Source organism: Gracilinanus agilis, chromosome 2 (genome assembly GCF_016433145.1).
Source record: "Gracilinanus agilis isolate LMUSP501 chromosome 2, AgileGrace, whole genome shotgun sequence".
Classification (NCBI taxonomy): domain Eukaryota; kingdom Metazoa; phylum Chordata; class Mammalia; order Didelphimorphia; family Didelphidae; genus Gracilinanus; species Gracilinanus agilis.
In genome coordinates, this window is record NC_058131.1 from 61,435,262 (window position 1) to 61,457,950 (window position 22,689).

General features: G+C 44.1%; 1 protein-coding gene across 1 annotated transcript in view; it reads right to left on the minus strand.

Moving 5' to 3' along the window:
* Positions 1-1,248: 1,248 nt before the first annotated feature.
* The window catches only part of DUS2 (dihydrouridine synthase 2), a 65,393-nt gene continuing 43,952 nt past the window's right edge, over positions 1,249-22,689 (minus strand). Inside the window, exons 7-16 of the mRNA XM_044663209.1 lie at positions 21,560-21,607; positions 19,603-19,668; positions 19,063-19,133; positions 17,196-17,282; positions 15,317-15,485; positions 11,598-11,719; positions 7,933-8,076; positions 5,786-5,873; positions 2,501-2,574; positions 1,249-1,529 (exon numbers count right to left, since the gene is read on the minus strand). Coding sequence (XP_044519144.1) covers positions 1,283-1,529; positions 2,501-2,574; positions 5,786-5,873; positions 7,933-8,076; positions 11,598-11,719; positions 15,317-15,485; positions 17,196-17,282; positions 19,063-19,133; positions 19,603-19,668; positions 21,560-21,607 — 1,116 coding nt within the window. The 3' untranslated portion in view covers positions 1,249-1,282. The remainder of the gene's footprint in view (positions 1,530-2,500; positions 2,575-5,785; positions 5,874-7,932; positions 8,077-11,597; positions 11,720-15,316; positions 15,486-17,195; positions 17,283-19,062; positions 19,134-19,602; positions 19,669-21,559; positions 21,608-22,689) is intronic.

The window sequence follows — 22,689 nt, forward strand, 5'->3', positions numbered from 1 at the left end:
CCCCAACCCACAGTTCCTTTCAATTGTGTCCTAAAGGCTCTCAAAAGTCTCGAGTGGTTTTTTACCTTTGAGTTACAAGCTATTGTTCTTACCTTGAGTGCATCAGTGTTCCAATTAGTAAAGTGGACCTTTGGGTCCTGTTTCCTATAACTATGCAGACAGGAGGGCAGACACAGGAGATTGCTTAACCCTTTTTAATCCCCCTCCTTGACACCCAAGCCACCCAAATAATATTCCTCAATAAAAGGATCTGGGACCTATGAGGAGACTGTACAGGGGCAAGGAAGAGGGCCCCTAATCAGTGTTCCTGCATCAGCAGGAGGGTGCTCTGGTCCCTGAGTCAAGACTTATAGTTCTGTGTGCTTTGGTGACTGACTGCCCAGGCTCTGACCATCAGTTTGAGTCAAGAGGGCTCAGAACCCTCTCCATCTGTTCCCAGGGTCTTCCAATCTCTAATGACAAAGAAGATTGGAGGGCAACAGCAGCCAGGAAAACTTCTTCAAGGAGACACTGCTTCACTTACTCCAACTGTCTTTGTTGGGAGATAGAGCAGAGGTGTGGGGGTGGATGTGGTGAGGGGGAAGAAAGGAGGAAACTCAGATGGGCTCTTCTGGCCCTTTCTCACCAGGATCTGAAGGAGAGGGTGGGGAAGACACCTCGGTGTTTGCACCTTCATTGTTCAGGAAGACCTGCTAGTGACAGGGATGGGAGGCCCTCTGTAGCCCTCTAATAGTCTCAGGAAGGGCTGAGATGCTCACAGGGAGAGAGGGCCATCTTTACTGGGTAAAACACAATCTATGTGAGGAGGGCCTGGGGCAGCTATCTGGAGCAACTTGTGTCACAGGAGAAAAAGGACCCAAGATCCCAGACCTCTGGATTTTGTGGTCAGCCCCAGACAACACTTCCTCCAGTGTCTTCTCCAGCCCCCTTCCCTAGCCTCAGACCTCATCAGGACCCCCAGGGTCAGAGATCTCCCAGGTTCCCTCCATCAGGTCACCCCCCCCCCCCCCCCAGCCCTTAAGGCTAGAGTTAACCTCAGTTCTTTGGTCACTGGCTGGTGCCTATCCAGGCCTGGTTCAGGGAAGAGAACACCAGACATCCATAACTCAAAGCTACCAAGACAAGTCTGAGTCCGCTTCCAGCATGGCTCTACCCTGGCCCCATCCCAACCCCAACTCCTTGCAGAAGGCACTGGGCTTCCCACCAGTGCTCTTAAGTCCAGAGGGATCCTGGGGGGGGAGGGGAGGGGACAATGGGGATCCCACAGGGGCATGAAGGAGTGTCACGGCCCGTCAGGAGTGTTGCCACTGCCACTGGTATCCAGGGTCAGATGGGGCTTTTTGTGAGGGGCTCCTCCAGGAAGGGTCTCCTCATTCTCTTGGTCTCTCCAAAGTCTCCTCTCTTCCACCTTGCGCTTGTGCAAAAGGGGGCTCTGAGGGTCCTCATCCCCGAGCTTCCCCTCAGGGAGCCCCAGGCTTCTCAGGCAGACGATGGCTGCAGCTTGTTCGGCCAGCTTCTTGGACTTGTCCCTAGGAGACAACCAGACATACACAGTGCTGGGGGGGTAAGGCAAGGGGCCTGAGAGGGGCAAAGCCTAGGCCCCTCTGCATGGAGCCTGACCTGAAGCAGCTTGGCTTTTAAGGATTCTTCCCTATGGGGCCCCAGGCACCATGGAAGGCATTCCTTTAGGGTCCCCAAGGAGCTCCTGGCAGCTAATGGCCACAGCAGGTAACTTTTTCAATTCCCCCAATAAGCCATGTAGAGCCTCTGACAAGAGATTATTGCCAAGGAAAATCCATATATGTGGTCCACACTTAGGAGACTCGTGGCAGAGTGGATAGGGAGCTGCTCTTGGACTGAATTCAGGTCCTGCCTCTGACACACATAAGCTGATTCTGGGGGTCTCAGTGACTTCTCTGCTTCTGGGGGGATGGGGGGGTACATCCACACTGGCTGCTCTCTGCACTGCTCACCTCTGAGGTGACAACCAAAACCTCTGGGCACAAGCTATTTCTTCAGTGGAACACGGGCTCCATGTTGCCTTTGTGCCCCCCAGGACCTAGCAAAGTGCCCAGCACCAAGTGGGTGCTTAATCAATATTTGCTGAATAGAAATGAATTCGTGTTATTCACTTTGAGGTACAGGAAGAAATACTGGCGTTATAAACATGACTTGGTGATGGCTAGAGATTCCCAGCTATCTTGGGTGTTAATCATATAGACAGCCGAGTATTGAGACCCTGGACCAAAGAAGGAGTGACCAGTGAGGGCCAACTGGCCCCCTGCCTTCCTTGGGCTGATGAGGAGTATTATTCCGAGTCTACAGATCAGGATATCAAGGCACAGAGAGGTCAAGGATCATGGTCAACTACCTAATCAGTGGGAAGAGATGGCACCTGGGAATCCAAGTGTTCTTTCTCCTCTCTCGTACCCTTTCTTCATTCTCTGCCCAAACATCCTGAGGGGCAGCACGTCAGAGAAATCAAGATTTAGCTACTTACCATAGTGCTGAGCGAAACTTGCGCTCCGAAACAGTGACGACAGAGCAAAACAAACGGTCTACTGGTCTCTGAATCTAGATGGGAGAGAGAGTACCAATGGGACACAGGGACCACAGGGGACTGCCTGCCTGGGAGAAATGAGCCTAGGTCCTTCTGGAGAGCTCCTCCTGGTAGCCTAAAGGAATGTTTTCTGCCACCACCACCAACAGTAACAATGGCTACCATATCTATAGGACTTAGGATTTATTAAGTGCTTCACAAATATTAAATTATCATTACACCCTAGAAATAGGTATTATTATCCCCACTTTATATTTGAGGAAACTGAGTTAGACAGTGGTTAAGTTACCACAGCATTTTTGTCATTGTGTTCATCTAACTCCTATGTGTCTCAGTAATTATTTTATGCTTTCTGTAATTATTTTAAAAGGAATTTCTCTATTTCTCTTACTAATTGATTTTGTTGGTAACATATAAAAATGCCAATTATTTACATGGGTTTATTTTCATTGGCTTTTTTTTAGTTGACCCTCTAGGATTGCCCAATTAGCCATTATAGCCACTATAAAAAGTGATAGTTTTGTTGCCTCTCTTCTTTTGCTTTTCCATCAATTTCTTATCTTATTGCTATAGTTAGCTAGCATTTCTAGCACTGCTGACAAATAATGGAGATAATGGACATTCTTTCTGGAAAGGCCTCTAGTTTATCCCCATTACAGAGAATGCTGGCTCTTGGTATCATAGAAGGAAAGATCTGTAATTACTCCCGTATTTCCTAACATTTTTGATAAGAATAGGGGTTGTGTCTTGTCAAAAGCTTTTCTTGCCTCTTTTGAATTTTGCTCTTGTTATTCATATGGTCAATTTTGTTTATAGGTTTTCTTATATGGAACTAATCATGCATTTCTGGTACTAATCCAGCCTGGTCATTGCATATAATTTTTGTGATGTGTGGCTGCAGTGTCCTTGCTAAAATTTTCGCATCAATATTAATTAGGGATATTGGTCTATAGTTTTCTTTCTGTTTTAACTCTCTCTATTTTAGGTATCTGGGGCAGCCAGGTGGTGTAGTGGATAGAGCACAGGGCCTGAAGTCAGGAAGATTTCTTTTCTAGATATACTATTTCCTGCTAAACTATCCCACTGAGTTCAAATCCGGACTCAGACACTTACTAACTTGGTGACCCTGGGCAAGTCACTTAACCTTGCCTGCCTCAGTTTCCTCATCTGTCAAATGAGTTAGAGAAGGAAATGGCAAACCACTCCATCTTTGCAAAGAAAACTCCAAATAGAGTTATGGAGAGTTGGACATGACTGAAACAACTGAACATTAACAAAAGTTTAGGTATCAAGACTACATTTGTATTATAGAAGGAATTTGGTCACTACTTTCTTAATTGCCAAATCTAATGGCCATTTCAGCCTTCATCCTTTGTGACTTCTGGTAGCATTAGGCACTGTTGACAACGTTTTCCTCCTGACTCTTCTCTCCTCTCTAGATTTCTGTGACACTACTCTCTTGGTTCTTTCCTAGCTGTCTAGCCACTCTTTTGCTGGTTCTTCTCCACACATGCCCACTAACCATGGGTGTTCTCCCATGCCTTTATCCAGGGTACTCTCCTCTTTTCACTCTATAGCAGAAGTGTCAAACATGCAGCCTTAACCCAATTAAAATGTAACTGGAAAAATACCAAACAAAACAAATAAAAAATACAATAAAACACTGATAATATTTCATTTTAAGACCAAGTCTCCACATGGCCTGCAGAGATCCATAGGTATGGATTAGCAGACAGTTTCTATTTAAGTTTGACATCACTGCTCTGTACTATCTCATCTGGTATTCTCAAAAGGTCACATGGGTTCAATTATCAGCTCTGTGAAGATGATTCTTAAATCTGTATATCCAGCCTTAGTCCCTTTATTTCTAGTCATGTTTCATCAACTGTCTTTTGGATATCTTAACCAGATGTCCCATAGGCATCTCAAAACTGATGTGTCCAAAAGAACACTCATCTTTCCCCTGAAGCCTTCTCCCAAACTTCCCTAGTACTGTCCTAGGTACCACCATTCTCTCACAAATTAATTGAAAAGAAAGGACTTTGGGGGCCATTTAGCCTAATTAATATCTATAATAGAGATTCTATACTACAACCTACCTGACAAATAATCACCTAATCTATGCTTAGGGAGCTTGAAGGAGGGACACCCACCACCTCTTGACTAAACCCATTCCATTTTGGACCGTGTCTATGAAGACGTCTGTCTTTTCATCAAGCCCAAGTTTGCCTCATTGCACCTTCTGCCCAATCTGGTCTGTCTAGGGAAGACTACACTGATCCCCTCCTCACCAGGCACAGTGGGCCTCTCCTAAAGCAGCCCCAGAACATGGTAATATTCTTGGCTGTGTTATCTCACTGATGAATCATACAAACGTTGCCATATACTACAATTCCCAAAACTTTCTTACACAAATGGTTGCCTAGCTACACCTCTTCCCCGCCTTTTCTGGGCAGCTGATTTCCCGAAGCCAAGTACATGACATTTGTTCTTACCCAGTCTTGTCTTATTTGATTTGGTCTACTGCTTTACCTTATCTTACAAAGATCTTTTGGACTCCTGACTGTCATCCACAGCACTGGCTGTCCTTTTTGGCTTTGTCATCTGTCAACTTGTGATCACTTCATGTATATCTTTAACCTTGCAAGTCACTGATAAAAATGTCGAATGGTAAGGGACCAAGGAGAGATCCCTGCAACAGTCCACTAGAAATATCCTTCTAAGTTGACCTATTAATTCTTTAGATTTGGTCAACCAGCTCTGAATTAGCCTAACTGTATTATCACCTAAGAAACAACTATGATATTGGACAACTGCTTTCAATTCAATAATTAACTTTTAAATTAATCAGTTTTCACCAAATGGGCAAAACACACATTATAACAGGGCCTCATCACTCTCCTGGCCCTGTGATAAGGTGAGGTCTCTAGAAGGCCCCTACTCAGTTTCAGACACTACGTAATGGGCTGGGTCTCTGTTGATTTGGGGTGAGTGCACTCCAGGAAGCTCCTGTTAGTAGGCCAAGATGAGAACCAGCATGGCTTCTACCCATCCCTACTAAAAGACCATCTAAGGATTATTCTGAGCTAATTTTGGGCTAATATACTACCCCAAATAGGCCTCTCCCAACTCACTGGAACAGGTATGAAATAGATTTTCCCTTGTAGGCCAAGGGAATAAAGTCAGCAAGAACAGCAGAATGGACTCCCACCACCACCAACTCACTGTTTCATATACTGGTTGGGCTAACTTCTCCTTTCGGCACCATTCCAGCAGGCACATCTTGGGTGTGATCTGGGGTGGGTATTGTCTTCTGAAGTAGAAATGAAGTCAAAACAGTCCATTGGTGGAGAAAGGAAGAGAGAGAAAACGGGAAAGGATTGTTAATTGTTAATTGTCTCATTTCATTTGCTTTCCTGCTGGGTAAAAGTAAGATAAAACCATACACTCCAATGGGATGCAGTTTTATCTGGGAGGTGGCACCAGGGTGCGCTACTCTCCCTTAGTTACACTTGTGGATGCTAAATGTCTAGTTCTGAGGGGTTGGGGGTGAGGAAACGACTGAGAGGACGTGATTGAGCTATGGAAATGGTGCTACACTATCAGGGGAGCTCTTACTGCAACACTGATCTCTCACAGAGCTACTGAGAGGCTAGGATCTCCTAGCCATCCCCCAAGCCCCACCTCTGTGGAAACAGAAAAAACACTAGCTTTGAAGTCAGGGGACCTGGGGGTTTGACAGCCGCTCTGCTGCTTAATATTATGTGACCTTTCTCTCTTTGGTCCCTGCTTTCCTTATTTGTTAAAAAGAGTTGAGGTAGATCATCTCAAAGGCCACTCCCAGATCTAAATCCTAATGTCCACTTATCTACTGAGGAGTGACATCAGTCCAAAAGGAGCCATTCCATCTCCCCAGAAGAGCAAGCCAAACCATGCATCATGATGACAAAGCTTCTATTCACTGAGACCAGCAGCACGGTCTGGTTCAGAAAGAGGAAGAGTGGGAACAGTTAGCACTCCCTGGACAACAGGACCCAAACTCAAGCATAGGAGGCTGAAAAATTACCTTTACAGATTTTAGAAGTTTAAAATCTGTGAGAAGAGGAATGAAAATATCTGGGATGTGACTCAACATATTGTTACTTGGTTGTTCTGCAACATCAGCTGGAAGGTCTGACTATACCACCCTGGTTAACTGCTGTCCCCCTGTCACCTGATAGCCTTCTCTCTACACAAGGAAAGGCATGTCCCCTTACCCCTTGTCACTGAAGTTGCCTATGGGATGAAGTCTGCAAACACCACAGCTTCCCTCAGGGGTTGGGAGGAGGGACAGATCCCAGCTCACAGAGGATAAAGAATCACATGCAGAGATGAAATTCATGATTCAAAGCAAAAAGACTCATAGGGGAAAATCAGCAGGAGCATCCCAGGCAGTCTGTGCAGCTGTCATAACATTCGTCTAACAAATGACAACAGCATTAGGAAAACAGAAGGTCTCGGAAAGGGCTGAGGCTCTGGGAAAGACCCCAGAACACAGGCAGCATGGGAATGGGGATACAGGGAAGGAGGAGGGGCGTAGCACTGGCCTGAGTCTAAGGTCTCTGTCACAGAGACTCCTCCAGCAAAAGGAGAGAGTGAAGAAAGGAGAGTGGGGGGAGACAGATTCTTGGATTTAGTGAACAATATGCTGTTCTCATACTGCATAATGCCCCCTACTGATCCCTGAACAAAGAGATGGATGCCTGTAGGCAGCAGATAACAGAGGAGGAAGAGTATCATAGGCTCTCACGGAACTTCTTACCAGAAAAAAAGACTTCTGTTTGCAAAAAAGATGTATCTTCTTGAGATAGGTATGTCTATAATAAAACCTTAAATTCCAGAATAAAAAACTCATCAAGAAATGCATGAGTTTCCTTTGGGGACTTAATAATGTAAGCCAAGGAAAACTTCCCTTCTGGGCTCAGAGAACTCCTGTGGTGGTCAAACAACTTGACACAAACACCTTGAGAGATCCCAGAAGGTCAAAGTTGTTTCCATAGGGGTCAGAAAAGAGGATGAATCAGAGTTTGGCCCTGAGCCACCAACAAAGGCTGGAGTAGCTTCCTCATTTACACAATGAAGGGGTTTCTAACAGTAATGGAACAACAACTGGCCAAGTAATAGTACGATAATCATTACTGCCATTTTCCAGATGAGGAAACAGAAGCTTGATAGAATAAGAACTTGCTCATCATTCTATGCTAGTCGGTGTCCGAGGAAGGATCTGAACCCAAATCACCTGACTCCAGCCTATGGTTCTATTCCCTGTCATCTCTAGATGACTTTTGTTGTCTCTTCTAGAGTGCCTTCCCTCCTAGGAGCTTATGGCTTACTTGTCAAACTTCACCGCCATTTTGATGACATCAGTGTCTCCAGCCTGGTCATCTTCCTCCTGAGCTTTGTTTTGGAGTGTGGCTCCTTTGGCTGCCAACTCTGCAGTTATCTTCTCGTAGAAGCTGCCCAATTCAAAGGCTTCGCTGTGGAAGACACCAGAGTCTCCTTAGTAAGGCATAGCATGGCCGACTCCCAGCAGGCACTAGAAAAATGGGATACCTCCTTCTTCCCAAACCTGCATGTGGCCTGCCTTCTGCCCACTTCATTGTCCTGACCCTAGCAGGCTACACTCCCATTACCACATGCAACATCTCACCTGTTTCCTCTGCTCACAAAGTTCCTGTTAAGAACCAAATATCCTAGACTAGTACTGATTTGGATTGGTTGCAATGGTTCATCACCACCACGAGGAGGCACTGTGATCTCTTGGAAATATACCACTTGGCAATTGTTGGCCAGTTAGGGCCCAATTAGGAGGTGCCCACTTGCTGTCTTGGTGCTGTTAGGGTATGAAGGGGCTTAACTATGCCCAAGCCAGAGGGCTTTAGACCATTCAATCAATCCTGATCTATTAGGCTCTTTAAGTACATAGAGGAGATAGATAACATTAGCTATGCTGCTTCTCAGTCAACTATTTCTTTGTAAAGGCAGTGTATGTGTCTCTTGCCCCACTGGACATGTGGTCTCAGCAAAGAAGGAGGAGAGAGACCTTCGATACTCAGTAAGAAACTTCACATCAAGTAATGACTTTGGCCTTTTCCATGGTTCACATCCTTCTATCCAATGAATGCCTGGGCCTAACCTTCAGGACAAATGCATCCTTACCTTTCCACTGAGCAATCTACCTTTAGAACCAATGAAGTCACTCACCCAACTATCACCTGCCCCAAAAAGACAGACTCAGAGATATAAAGAATGTTCCTTCTCATCTATTCTGGCCAGAAATGACCTAAAGATTCAAGATGACTAAATAAATGCTATAAGGGAAACCCTGCTCTATCTATTTTTTCTGTCCTTTGAAGTCCAATTCAAATGCTATGACCTCCAGGAAGGCTTCTCTGATCCCTTTGGTTGGTAGAGATCTTCCCACTCAGGCCTCCCACAACTCTTTCTTTTGCATCTCTTTAATGCTGAATGAACATTATCTGATTATCTATTTGAGTGTTTTATTTCTCTCCTGTAAGACTGTAAACTTCCCAAGGGCAGGTACTTTGCCTCTCTATCTTCCTCCAGTCTAGAACAGAGCTCTACCTAGATTGGCACTTTCAGGCTTTTTTTTTTTTTTGAAGTAGATAGGATCACTACTAAAACAATCAGTAGCACCATCTTGCATGATTTTCTTCTCCAACCTTGCCTCTCAACATTCTCCTACATTTAAAAAAATAGACATTTTTGTTGCTTCATTTCCAAATATATCACTCCCGATTACCTTATAATTTAATAAGGAAGACATTACATCCACTCCAACACATGCAATGAAAAGGAAAATGTGAGAGGGAAAAGGAGAGTTTCAGAGTGCTATATGAGATCTAGAGAATACTTTCAGTTAGAAGAGATCAGGGAAGGCTGTATTTTTTTTAAGTTTTTTTTTTTTTTCAAACCTTTACTTTCTATCTTAGTAACAACTTTAAGAAAGAAGAACAAAAGCTTGACCAATTGGCTTAAGTGACTTGCCCAGGGTCACACAGTTGGGAAATGTCTAAGGGAATATTTGAAACTAGGACCTTCCATCTCCAAGCCTGGCACCCTATCCACTGAGCCACCCAGTTGCTCCTCAATTACATTTTTTTTTTTTAATTTTAAACCCTTAATTTCGGTGTATTGGCTTCTAGGCAGAAGAGTGGTAAGGGTAGGCAATGGGGGTCAAGTGACTTGCCCAGGGTCACACAGCTGGGAAGTGTCTGAGGCCAGATTTGAACCTAGGACCTCCCGTCTCTAGGCCTGACTCTCAATCCACTGAGCTACCCAGCTGCCCCTCTCAATTACATTTTAATATGGGTCAGGCAGCACTCTGGAGGGTTGTGGGTTAAGTTTAACACCTGTGGCTCTACATGCTTTATCAATCACTTTGATAAAGGCAGTTTTTAGATGGCAGTCCTCAAATTTGAAGATGATGCCTTGAATGCCAGAGGCAGGATCCAAAAAGATCTTGACAGGCAGATACTGGGCTGAATGTAATAACATGAAATTGAGTAGGGATAAATGTAGATTTGCATGAATGTAAAAACTCAATTCTGCCAGTACATGATGGGGACCTGGCAGGGAGCTGGTCTACAAGGCCACCAACGATCATTCTTTTAGCTTGTTTCCTACAGGGCACACCTGGCAGGCTAAGAGGAGTTTTGCTCAAACAAGTCAGCCATTTCTTTCCTATGTGATAACAGGCTCACTGTAAGAGAATGCAGAGTCTCTAACAGGCGAACCAAAAAGATTAAGAGAGAATGTCTCTTTTTTTGCCCAGTTTTGTGTTTTCAAATCCACATAGTAACTTACATTGGTTTCTCCCCTATGACCTTATTTTCCTTCTGAAATACAAAGCAATGTGTCTGAAAAAAGATCTGGAGGATTTATGGATAAGTCAGCAGTGTGATGTGGCAGCCAAAAAAGCTAATGCCATCTCAAGCTGCATTAAGAAAAACATGGCTTCAAGGAATCAGGTTATAAGCCCTTGGTAAGCTGCCCTGAGAGAGGCCACACTTTGAGTACAGGGTTCAAGGGAAGTCTGGACAATCAAGGGATTCTTAGTCATGTGCAGATTGGCCTGGAAGGACAGTGAGCTAAGTCCTTTCTTTTTATTTTATCTTATTATTACTATTATTTTAAAATTTATCTTTTATTTTTTTAAACCCTTACTGTTCATCTTAAACTCAACACTGTATATTGGTTTCGAGGCACAAGAGCAGCAAGGGCTAGCCAATAGGGTCAACTGACTTGCCCAGGGTCACATGGCTAGGAAACAAGATTTGAACCCAGGATCTCCTATCTCTAGGCCTGACTCTCAATCCACTAAGCCACTCAGCTGCCTCACTAAGTCCCTTCAAACTGAGACTGGTCAATCCTATCTTATCTCCCTCATTAGAACCTAGCTAATGCTTACAATTGTAGGGACCTCTCATTTCATTTTAGCACATGCTCATGTACTATTTTAGTGTTGAATCTGGGTCCCAGCTGCCTCATGGGGAGATCATAATCTCCTCGAGGGCTGGGACTAGATTTTATACTTCTTTGGATTTTCCCCAGCAGTCAAAAAACCATCAGAAATTTACCACTTCGGGTCCAGGAGTTCTTGGCAATAAAATAATCACTTTTTACAGAGAAGGAAGCGTGCTCTTAGGATACTCAAGGGGCAGAGCTATTGGTGGTCCAGGGAAGCTCCTTAGGGTCTCACTGGCAATTTAGAGGTTTCCTTCCTGGCCCCCTCCAGGGAACGAGGAAATTCTTTGGGAGCTGAGATTGTTCTGGGCTTTGTCTTTGCATTCCTGGGACCTGGTACAGAGTTGGTGCTCAATCAATAATTACTGATTGACTGACTGAGGTTGCCTGATGTCCAACAAGGCCTCTGAAGGAAAGGGCTGAATCCCCATTCAGTCACCTCTAGGCCTGGGTCTGGTCTAGGGTCTCATTCTCCAGGCAGTCCCTCTTGCTGGCTATCCCCCATACACACCAGATTTCCTGGGCAGACTGGGCGGCATGCAGCTTCTTTCCTTGGGGAGTTTCTAGCTGTTCTCTCAGCATCTGACACAAGCAATACTTGGTATTGGTGTAGTGGTTGTCATATCTCACTGCCTGGAAGGCAAAGGAAAGAAAGAACGAAACTTAGGGGCTGAAGACGGGTCAGTGCAGAGTAAGAGAGGTCACAGGTCACATGAAGAGTAAGGGAAGAAAAGAACCCAAACCCTTTTTAAGGACCCTTCATGAGACACATGAAGCTTTGAAGTCAGAGGCCCTGGGTTCCAATCCTGCCTCTGGCACACACTACTTGTGTGACCCTGGGCAAGTCACTGAACATTCCTAGAACTTAGTTTCCTTATCTGTAGAATGAGAAGGTTGGGCCAGATGACCTCTGAAGCCCTTCTCAGTACAGACCCATAACCCTATGGTTCCTGACTGGACAGTAAGGTTGGGGGGACTCCTCTTGAAATGGCGCCAAGACATCAACTTCCTTGGTACACCGTGGGTTGTAATCCTAATGACAATTCATATTTACGTGGGATTTTAAGGTTTCTAGAGTGAGTGCTTTAGGATAATTTTGACTTGCTCCAGTTCACCCGGCTAGTCCGTGACAAAGGCAGGACTCGCCTCCTGGTTTCTGACCCCAAGTGCAGCAGCATTCTCTCTGTTGTCCTGTGCTGCCCCTCGAGGAGAGTTTTCAGAGGAATCCATGTACTGGCTCCACTTAGGGACAGGACAAAGTGTTCAATGCCTCAGAAAAAGCTGTATTTTAAATGGAGTATTTGGTCTTTTTAAGTGAGCTGTGAGAAGCAGGACATGAGTGAGTATTACAGTTCATGCCTCCTAGGACAGGGAGGGAGCCGGGAGGGCACTGGGTCCTTCTGAGTGAGGGGGAGCTCGGAGCTCCTGTCTCCTGGGGAAGCCCTGCTGGGGCCCTAGTCACCAGGAGGGCCCACGGGGCTCACTGCCACCAGACGTGCTAGCTCACAGAACCACACGCTGGAAGGGGCTGTATCATTTAACTCTCTAATTTTACATAGGAGGAAACTGAGCCCGAGTCAGTTGTGACCTGCCAAGGCGGTGAGTAACAGAGCTAGGTTTTAAACTGACTTCAAACTCCTTCACTTCCCTCCCTGGCCTGTCTCTTTAGTTTGCAGGGCAATGTGACTACTACTGTCAGAGAAGTGTCCCACACCCCAAAATGAAGAGCTACCCATCTCTGATTTTCCTGTGCTGCATAGAGAATATTTCTGATACCAAAGGCTTCATGGCAAATACTCATTCAGGGGTAGGGAAAGGAGAGAGAAGACAAGTCATGTATCTGTGCAGAGCTCTGCCCAGTCTTATTCCACTTCCTCTGGCTGCTTCATCAGTTCTTTTGTGGTTTCACCTCAGCAACCTGTGCTGCTTCTATTTAGAGTGAAAGCACATTCTGCCCTGTTCCAACCATATCCATCTCTATCTTAGCATCTTCGGCAACTGTAAAGATGCCGTTATAGGCTCAGAGATTGGGAGTGGGTGTACAGCAGCCAGGCAGGGAGGCTGGCCTCAAGGCTACCAATGATCATTCTTTTAGATTGTTTTCTACAGGCAACACCTGGCAGGTTAAGAGGAGCTTTGCTCAAACAAGTCAGCTGTTTCTTTCCTATGTGATAACATGCCCACTGGAAGGGAACCCGGGGAGTCAATTAATAGGCTAACCAAAAAGTTTGAGAGAGAACATTTCTTTTTTGCCCAATTTTATGCTTTTCAAATTTGCAAGTCCAATTTACATTTGGTTTCTCCCTTATGATCTCATTTCCCTTCTGAAAGACATAAAGCTACTGGCTGTAAGGGGATGATGACCACAGAGAGTCAAAGAATTCAAAGGGGAAAGGAGCTTAGAGCTCAGCCCAGGCCAAATCACTGATTTTACAGAGAAGGAAAACAGGCTTAGAAATAAAATCTGTTGTTCAAGAACACACTGTGCCACCCTACAGCTTTCAGTAATGGGCCTCCACTGAATGAGGGTCTGTTATAGACTTTTCTAGACTGTGGATCACAGTGATTCTCGGTGGCTCCGAATCATTCATCCCTCTGCCAGTAAGTATGCCATTACTTGGCCTACTTGTGTTACTGATCCCTCTGTCAGTGGGACAAACATCATACAGAAACAACACTGTGGCAATCTTTTATTTTCTAGGCTCAAGTGTTATCCCATTGCCCCTCACCTATTTATTAGTCATTAAGGATTTATTTATAACTGCATCTGGCAGCTCCTTCAAACCCTCCTCCCTAGGGGAAACTGGCATAGGAATAGCTAACTCCCAATCTCACCTTCATGGCTCATGGGCTTAAAATATTCTGGGAATGAAGCAGCAGATTCTTAGAAATGGTTTTGATGAACGGCCCAAAGATATATTGCCATGGAGATGATTTTGTCCACAACAGCTGTTGCATTAACTCTTTCCAACCCGCTTGCTCCTCTACTCTGTTCACTCCACAGAGATGGGCTCTTAGGTTATGTCCTTTCAATCTGGGGGCATTTAGTCTGCCGTTTTATCCCCACTGTATGTATCCTATAAAAATTCACGTCTACACCATTGCTTCTTTCTCTACCACTGAAGATTATTACCTTCACAAAGGCACAAGTTATACTTTGTTTTTTTTTTAAAAAAGATAAACACAAGCCTTTACCAAAGGCAAACAACTGAGTCTTTGGTCAGTTCTGTAAGCAGCAGGAAGGACCTTATGTCTAGCATTTCCCCTATTTCAGGGGAATCAGTGAGGAAAAAGGGGAAAAAACCCCTGAAAAACATAAGAGTAGGAGGAGGTCAGGGATGTGAATGGATACAATGTTCCTGAATAAGGAAGATTTTTTTCTTGAAAAACAAAACAAAACAAAACAAAAAAACCCTTACCTTCTGTCTTAAAATCATTGCTAAGTATTGACTGCAAGGCAGAAGAGTGGTAAGGTCTGGGAGATTAAGTGACTTGCCCAAGGTCACAGAGCTGGGAAATGTGAGGCCATGGTCTATCTGACTCCAGGCCTGGCTCTTGATCCACTGAGCCATCTAACTACCCCAATGAGAAAGATTTTAAAGAAAAAAGCTGTAATCAGAAGCAGCTTGGTGAACGAGAGAAAAACATTGTGACTCCAAGCAAGACACTTTAATCTGTAAAATGGGAATCATGCCCAGGGTACTTCTCTCACAAGGTTGTTGATGTAAGGATCAGATGAAATATTGTATATGTAAAATAATCTGGAAGCTTTGAGCACAACATAAATACCAGCTGTTATATCACAAGTATGACACATACATAGACAGAAGCAGGATTGAGGGGCACAGTGAAGACAAACATGGTATGGAAAAAGCAGGCGATCTGTACAGCAGAGGACCAAAGCTCCGGCACAACCCACATAAGCTGTGGACGAGTCATTTTGGTCTCCTAGGCCTTAGCAATTTTCTTCTCTGTAAAATGAAATGAGTTGAAGAACAGCTAAATAAAACATTAGGTCCGGAGTCAGGAGGTCCTGGGTTCAAATCTGACCTCAGACTCTTTCTGGTTGGGTGACCATGGGCCTTGCCTCTCTGTTTTAGGGTTGTTACTAAGACAGAAAGTAAGGGTTTAAATAAAATAAAATGAGTTGGATAAAGTAACTCCTAAGGTTCCTTCCAGGTCTAAAATTCTAGAATCTCTATGACTGTTCTGACAAGTGATGAGACCTACATATTTTATGTATTCCTGCATGATCTTTTCCAAGGATTGAAGGCCCTCCTTCCTGAAGATGGATGGATTCCACATGGCTGCGCGTGCCACCATCACTGAAGATGCTGAAGTCACTTGCCGGAAGGCTTCTAAGTCTGAATACACTTTGATGTGGTCGTGAGATCCTCCACTGAAAGCCAATAGAGGGAGTTATGGCTGTTTGCAATTGTGAGACCAACACCACCAAGCAGAGTGGCAGTGGGAGACCAACTGCCCCCCTCCTCCCTAGCCCCAAGACCCCAAGGGCATCCCCAACAGGAACAAGCCAAGAGGACGGTGCATGGAGCTGGCAGCTGGACGCCACCATCGCTCAGGAGGCTGCTAGGGGATGACGAGGACATCTTCTATCTCAGGAGGCTGCAGCATGAGAGTGGCATGAACGCTCTGTGGTGATTTCAGTACCCACTCTCTGCGGCCTGACGATCTCGGGAACATACAGTCTTACCTCTGACATTTCTAGGATAAGCATGAAAGTCATAAAACCCAAACTTGGACATCTGGATAAAGGGCCCATAAAAGCAGAGCTGGCACCACTGAGGAGGGTTTCTGTTTTCTCAGAACCACTTCTGAGCCACCTCTTAGATGCTGTGTGTTGGAGAGGACCACATGCCCTAAATATATCTGAAATGAACAGGAGCTGCTCCCATCTCTGCTTTCATGCTCCGAGATTCAGCCAAGTTGGTTTTATAATCGGTTTCCAAATGTGCCTCACAGGGTCCCACCTGCAGGCTCTGGGCTGTCACACCTTTGGCTTTTGTCCTAGCATCAGTATTATTTTGTTGCAGTAACCCTAACACACCATATGCCCTGCCCCCAAGCCCTGTGTTACCCTCCACTTCTTGCCAGTCGACTTGGTGCTCTGAAGAGACACCCAGCATCTGTTTTCTCATTCCAAAGTGCTTCCCTGGCTCCTGCCTCCCCCATTCTACCTTCATCCCACAGCGGATCCAGTCCTGTACATTTTGGCCTTACCTTGTTTCAAAGAGTGACTTAAGAGGATGTCCTGGGCCGAATGAGAAGATATTGTGACAGAGATGGTGGCCTAGAGTCTCCTTTGACATGTAAATCTTCCTTATATGGAATGGAGAAGAAAACCCTAGACCACTAGCCTCAAAACAAAAAGAGGAGCCAGAGGGGGCTCCCTGTGGGTGGCTGTCTCTCAAGACAAGAACAAAAACAGTAGTGAAGGAGTCAGAGGAAGGGGGTAAAAAAGACAAAATGGGCCTGCCTCTATTTACATCCCAACCAAGAGTCGCAGTAACTTTCTTTTTGAAACTCTGAAGAGTTCTTTGAACTTTTCCATGTTTGTAATTTCTAACTATTTCCCTTGGAGTAGTAAAAATGACTTCAGTAGTTTGGTAGCAAATGTAAGTAGTTGGTAGTAAAAAAAAAAAAAACCTCTTAAGAAACATCAAAAAAGGCATGTGTTTGCTTCAGAGACAGATAGACAAGGGAAAAGCTAAGTCCTGTGTAGTAGATTCTAGAGAAGAAAAAAAGCCTTGGTTGGAAGAATGAGTGGTAGCAGTCAAAAAAATGAGAGAAGTTAGACCAATTCCTGGATTTGCAAAAGGAAAAACAAAGGTGAACTAGAAGCCAACTGACAAGACAACTCAGAAGAGATCCTAGGAGGAGGTTCATTAGCAGGTAGACCCTAGGTGATTTCCCAAGATCTTGACCCTCTCTGCCCCTAAAATAAGTGGTAACTACTGTTCTCTATGCTGACAGAAAGAGCAGAGCCATTCCTACAAAATGCATGCTGTTCATCAGCTAAATTTCCATGGGCTAGTATCCAGGTCCAATTTGAATCTCCCTGAATTACTGATTAATAAGTAAAACTTACTTAGCTATTACTGGGATGGAGACAGTTTCAGCAATGGCTTTGATAATATCACAGTGAACGGGATGCTGAGGCCTCTCTTCCTTTTTCCTTTACAACAAAAGAAGGGAGAGAAAACACCAAGGTTAACAAAATGTGCCTGAAACTTTCTCTGGGTTGTCAGGTAACACAAACATGTTTTTCTTGGGGAGTTCCAGAAAGAAGCTTGATATCTGATGAAACCAGACAGTGCTTTTAATTAATTTAATGAGAGATGTCAGAGTGCACTCCTGTGTAACAGAGGGAAGAATCTCTGACCTAAGTCACGATGTCAGTCCCAGATCCCCAACACACTATCAACATGGGCAAGAGTGAAAGTACATCAGTGGTAGGTGAAAACCACAATATGGGCGTTACCAATCTAATTCAGAGATCACATATATACCTGGATTAGTTCTGAGAAGACTGGAGTCTGCAAAAATTAAAGTTTTAGGATTATACTCTATAGAATGCTCAAATAGACAGTGGGGCTGGAGGACCCTTGAGCCTCCTACTTATCCCTACTGAGGCTACGTCAGTATCACTTTGGATCTGGTAACCCTTTCCACCTCAAAGGCTGAATACAGATAGCACAAACCCCCAAAATTGGGTCTCCTGGTTCACGGGACACAAGGCCAGTTACAGACTATTAGATGGCACATTCACATATTTCCCAAGTTGTTCCCCATTGACATTTTTTATAAAGGTAATTCCACCTCATTGTATAAAACCAGTCTTGAAGGGCAAAAGAGGCCCTACCTAAGAAACTGATAGTAATCAATGATATTCCTGATCTCAGGAAGGATTCTCTCCCTTCTCGGATTTTTCCCGTAGCAATTTGTTTCTCTTTTACATTGGTTCTTTTCATTATCCTTAGCCATGCATTACTCTTTTTTTTTTTTTTTAGAATTTTTTTTTAAACCCTTAACTTCTGTGTATTTGACTTATAGGTGGAAGAGTGGTAAGGGTAGGCAATGGGGGTCAAGTGACTTGCCCAGGGTCACACAGCTGGGAAGTGTCTGAGGCCGGATTTGAACCTAGGACCTCCCGTCTCTAGGCCTGGCTCTCAATCCACTGAGCTACCCAGCTGCCCCCATTACTCTTTTTTTAAAAACCCTTCCTGCTGTCTTAAAATCAATACTATGTAGAAGAGGCAAAAGAGCAGTAAGAGCTAGGCAATTGGGGTTAAGTGACTTAGCAAGGGATACACAGCTAGGAAGTGTCTGAGCCTGGATTTGAACCTAGGACCTTCCATCTCCAGGTCTGGCTCTAAGTCCACAGAGCCACCTAAACCACCCCCTCCTCTTGTATTATTTTATGTCATTTCTTGAACTGAGTGGAATGAGTGGAAGCCTAGAATTAAAAATATCAGAAATATGAGTTGCATGGAGAAGAGAAACTAAGCCCTGTCTGGCTACTTAGCTAAGTCAAACATGCTACTATAGAAAATAAATGGTCATCATTCAAAAAAAGAAGGAAGAATGGGAGGAAGGAAGGAAGGAAGAATTGTTTCTTACTAAGAAGAGCTGAGAGTTCAAGGCTGGAGATTTGTGCTGAGAAATGGGTAAACTCTCATCTGGCCTAGTGATGGAGAAGAATCCATTAATTTCTCACCAGTCACAAGCAGTGCAATACTAAAGGAAAGGCCATGGGATTTGGAGTCAGAGGCCCTGGGTTCAAATTCCAGCTCTGCCTCTTACTACATGTGTACCTTTGGGGAAGTCATTTCTCTGGGCTCTCAGTCTCGTCTGTGAAATGAGGGGGGTGGAGGAGATGACCTCAAACTCTAAGATCCTGTAAGCCACTGAAAAGAGAAGCCTTACAAACCCCCTTTCCTGCTAAATTTACTTACCTTCCATGCACTGCAATAGCTGCTACACCCGTCCTCTCTATCCGCTTTACAAGATTCAATGTGTCCTCAAGCTGAGAAAATGACCAAGAAAGGACATGTCACTCAAATTTTATGGGAACTGGATTACTGTCATCTAATTAACTCACAAAGGGATCTCATATCTTTTTTATCTATTGTTCTTGCCCCCAATTCAATTCAATAAACATTTACTAAAAAATAAAATAAAATAAAAATTTATTAAACATCCATTATGTGCCAAACACTGTGCTACAAAAAAAGGGAAATGACAGTCCCTGCCATCAAGGAGCTTACCATCTAATCATATCATTTTGCTGTTCCCATCTTCCCCCAGCTTCATTATGAATTAATGAGCTCTTGAAAATTCAATGAATTTGACCTTAAGACATTTCCTAGCTATGTGACTCTGGGCAAATCACTTAAACTTGTTTGCCTAGCCCTTGCCCTTCTGTCTTAAGAGTTGTTACTAGGACAGAAAATAACAGTTAAAAAAAAAAAAGGAATGCAATGAACTGAATTTACCGATGGCAGGATCCGAATCTTGCAGGTCACTGGTTTACAGATCCCTTTAACCAGGGTACTCAGAATCTACAGGAAGCAGGAAAAAAAATGGGCATTTGTGGCAGTAATTCTTATGTGTTAATTCCTTAAATAAGAACAGCAAGTTGTCATATACATTGTTTAAGATGTAAAGCTAAGGCCTATATATCCCCATACCATAGATCCGTAGATGTGTGTGTGTGTGTGTGTGTGTGTGTGTGTGTGTGTGTGTGTGTGTGTGAGAGAGAGAGAGAGAGAGAGAGAGAGAGAGAGAGAGAGAGAGAGAGAGAGAGAGAGAGAGAGAGAGAGGAAGAAGCTCTGCCCTTGAATCACAAGGCCTAGGTTAAAATGTTGACCCTAAAACTCCCTTCCAGCTATAAATTCCAAGAGGCTGGTAACTGAACCACCTTTTGGAACACCTTTAGAGTATATAAAAGATGACTGTGAGATGAAGGCACTGGAGGAGCTTTAGAGAGCAGGCTTTGCTGACCTCTCAGCTTCTCAATCCAGGCCCTTTCTATAATCAGCTTTTTGGATTTCTCTATTCTATTGCTTTATCTAACTTACTGGAATAAGCTCTCACTGGACCTCTTCAGGAACGCCTATGTTCCAGTGCCTACCTCTTTGTAGAGTTGGCTCTTGACCCAAGAGGCTGACATTCTGTCCTCACTACTTGGACAACTCTATCATCTCATCAGTGCAGTCTGCAGCCCACCCAGGCCAGCTTTCCTGGTCTGTTTTGGTCCCGGTCCCCCAGCAATAAAAGCACCAAGAGGCATTCCTCTGTTCTTGCTCAAATTTAGCATGTGCAACATCCATCTTTCACCCCTCGCTCCTGCTTGGCTTACCTTCTCTTCTGCTTATACATGTCTCTGATGTCTTATATGCCCAAGGTGGTATTGTTAATGTGCTCCCTCCAATTTATCCCCATCATCAACATCCCTAGCATTTATGTAGCATTTTAAGGTTTGCAAAGCTCTTTACAAAGATCATCTCATTTGATCCTGACAAGTTCCCTGTGAGGTAGATGCTATTATTATCCTCATTTTACAAATGAGGAAAGAGGTCAGGGGAGGTTATGTGACTTGCCTAGAGTTACATGGTTAGTGCCTAAGGTCAAATTTGAACTCAGGTTTTCCTGAATCCAAGTCTTGTGCTCTACCCATCATGTGACCAGCTATCACATCATCTTTTCACAGTCCTTTGAGTCACTTGTTATTTTGATTCTTCAGGTTCTAGGCCACTAGGTGGTATAGTGGATAGAGCATTGGAATTTGGGATTAGGAATATCTAAATTCAAATTAGGCCTCATAGGATCACTGACTAGCTTATGCGATCCTGGATAAATCATTTAACCTGTCTGTCTCAATTTCCTCATCTGTAAAATGGAGATAATAAGGGTATGTATCTTACCAAGTTGTTGTGAAGTTTAAATTTGATATTTGAAAGGCATTTTGCAAACCCTAAAGTATCAGATAAAATCTAATTGTTGCTGTTATTGTTACTAATACTTCATTTGTGACTTATAGTCTCTAAGAGCTGCCTGGATTATTAAGGGGTTGGGTGATGGGTCCGAGCCACAGAGGCAGGGCTTGACTCAGATCTATCTATTATACCATGCTGCCTCTCTATGAGACGATATCATTGTTACCTCCCTAGCAGTGCAATGAATCCAAACGTAAATCTGAGACTTCTACCTAAGAAGAGTAATAGATCTCCACACTAGCAATGAACTTAAGCAGGAAACTTCCAAAAGTCACCTAACCTCCCCCATGCACACAGGGAAAGGGGAGAGGGGAGCAGCAGAACCTGGCTGCAAATCTTGTCCAAGCTGGGAATAGACAGTGGGTTATCAGTCTGCTTTTATGTAATTTTAGAATCCTAATGAGGTTATTAGAAAGATGTGGCAGTCTAGTCTATGAAAGTGTGAATTACTCACCTTCTCAATTTTGTCAGGGTCAGACAGAAGTGCTACTCCCATTCCTCCCTTAAGAAAGAGCACACGAGAAAAGATCTATGAGAACTAATAAACCTTCTAGCTCTTGGAATCATTCTTTACACCCGCAAAGGACCTGCTTCTGAGGGACTCCAGCTATCATGAGGAGTCAGCTCTATTCTTCAGTAATAATTTCTCCACATATGGAAGAAAAGCAACAGTCATTTTAGGGATAAAGATAAAGGGGGCTTGGAAAGCCCCAATCCCATAGTAAGTAAGGAACAGCATTAAAAACAAATGGAAGGCCTGGAAGATTTTCAGCTTGCCAATTATATCCATTCACTTCTTCCTTACTTACCCAAAACATCCTAAATCTAAGGTTTTATGGTCTCTCTCCCTTTCTTCTCTTCCCCATGACATCAAATCTAATTCAAGCTCCACTAATAGAGGCCATTGGCCCCATAAAGCATCTAAAATAGTGTGAAAACCAATGACTCACCTCATGGGTTGCCATATAACAGTAGTAAGGGGGAGTTGGGGGCAGAGAATTAGAGTAGTAATTATTTTAACATGTGTGCCAAGTATTAATGAATGCCCATGGGAAACATTCAAAAGATTTATTTTACATAATTACTATTTAATTTTATGTTTGAGGAAGCCAGATTAAACATCTGAGAGATAATTAAACCTGTAAAGGCTCCGTCAGGCTGTGCCTGAGGTGCTGGAGGCATCCTGAGTGACTCTCTGCAGCTGAGACCCTAACGTGGTGATGGGGACAAATACAAAGAGCTGGAAGCTGGAAGACCTCCCAACAGTTCTCAGAAGGAACATCATTCTTCACTCAACGGTGATAGCTAACCTTTTGATAGAGCACTTTCAAGCTTTACATACATTATCTTAATGGAGCCACAAAACAACTCATTTTTGTTTCTTTATAGATGAGGAAACTGAGGCTCGGAGCAGACACATGACTGACCTGAGGCCACATCCCCAGGAAGCATTCGAGGCAGGCTGTCCAGGCCATTGCCTTCTCTATGATGCTGCACTGGGAACTGGCAGACCACAGCCCAAGGACCACATCCAGCCTGATACTTAGTTTAGGATGGCTTGTGATCTGAGAAGGCCTTTTCTAC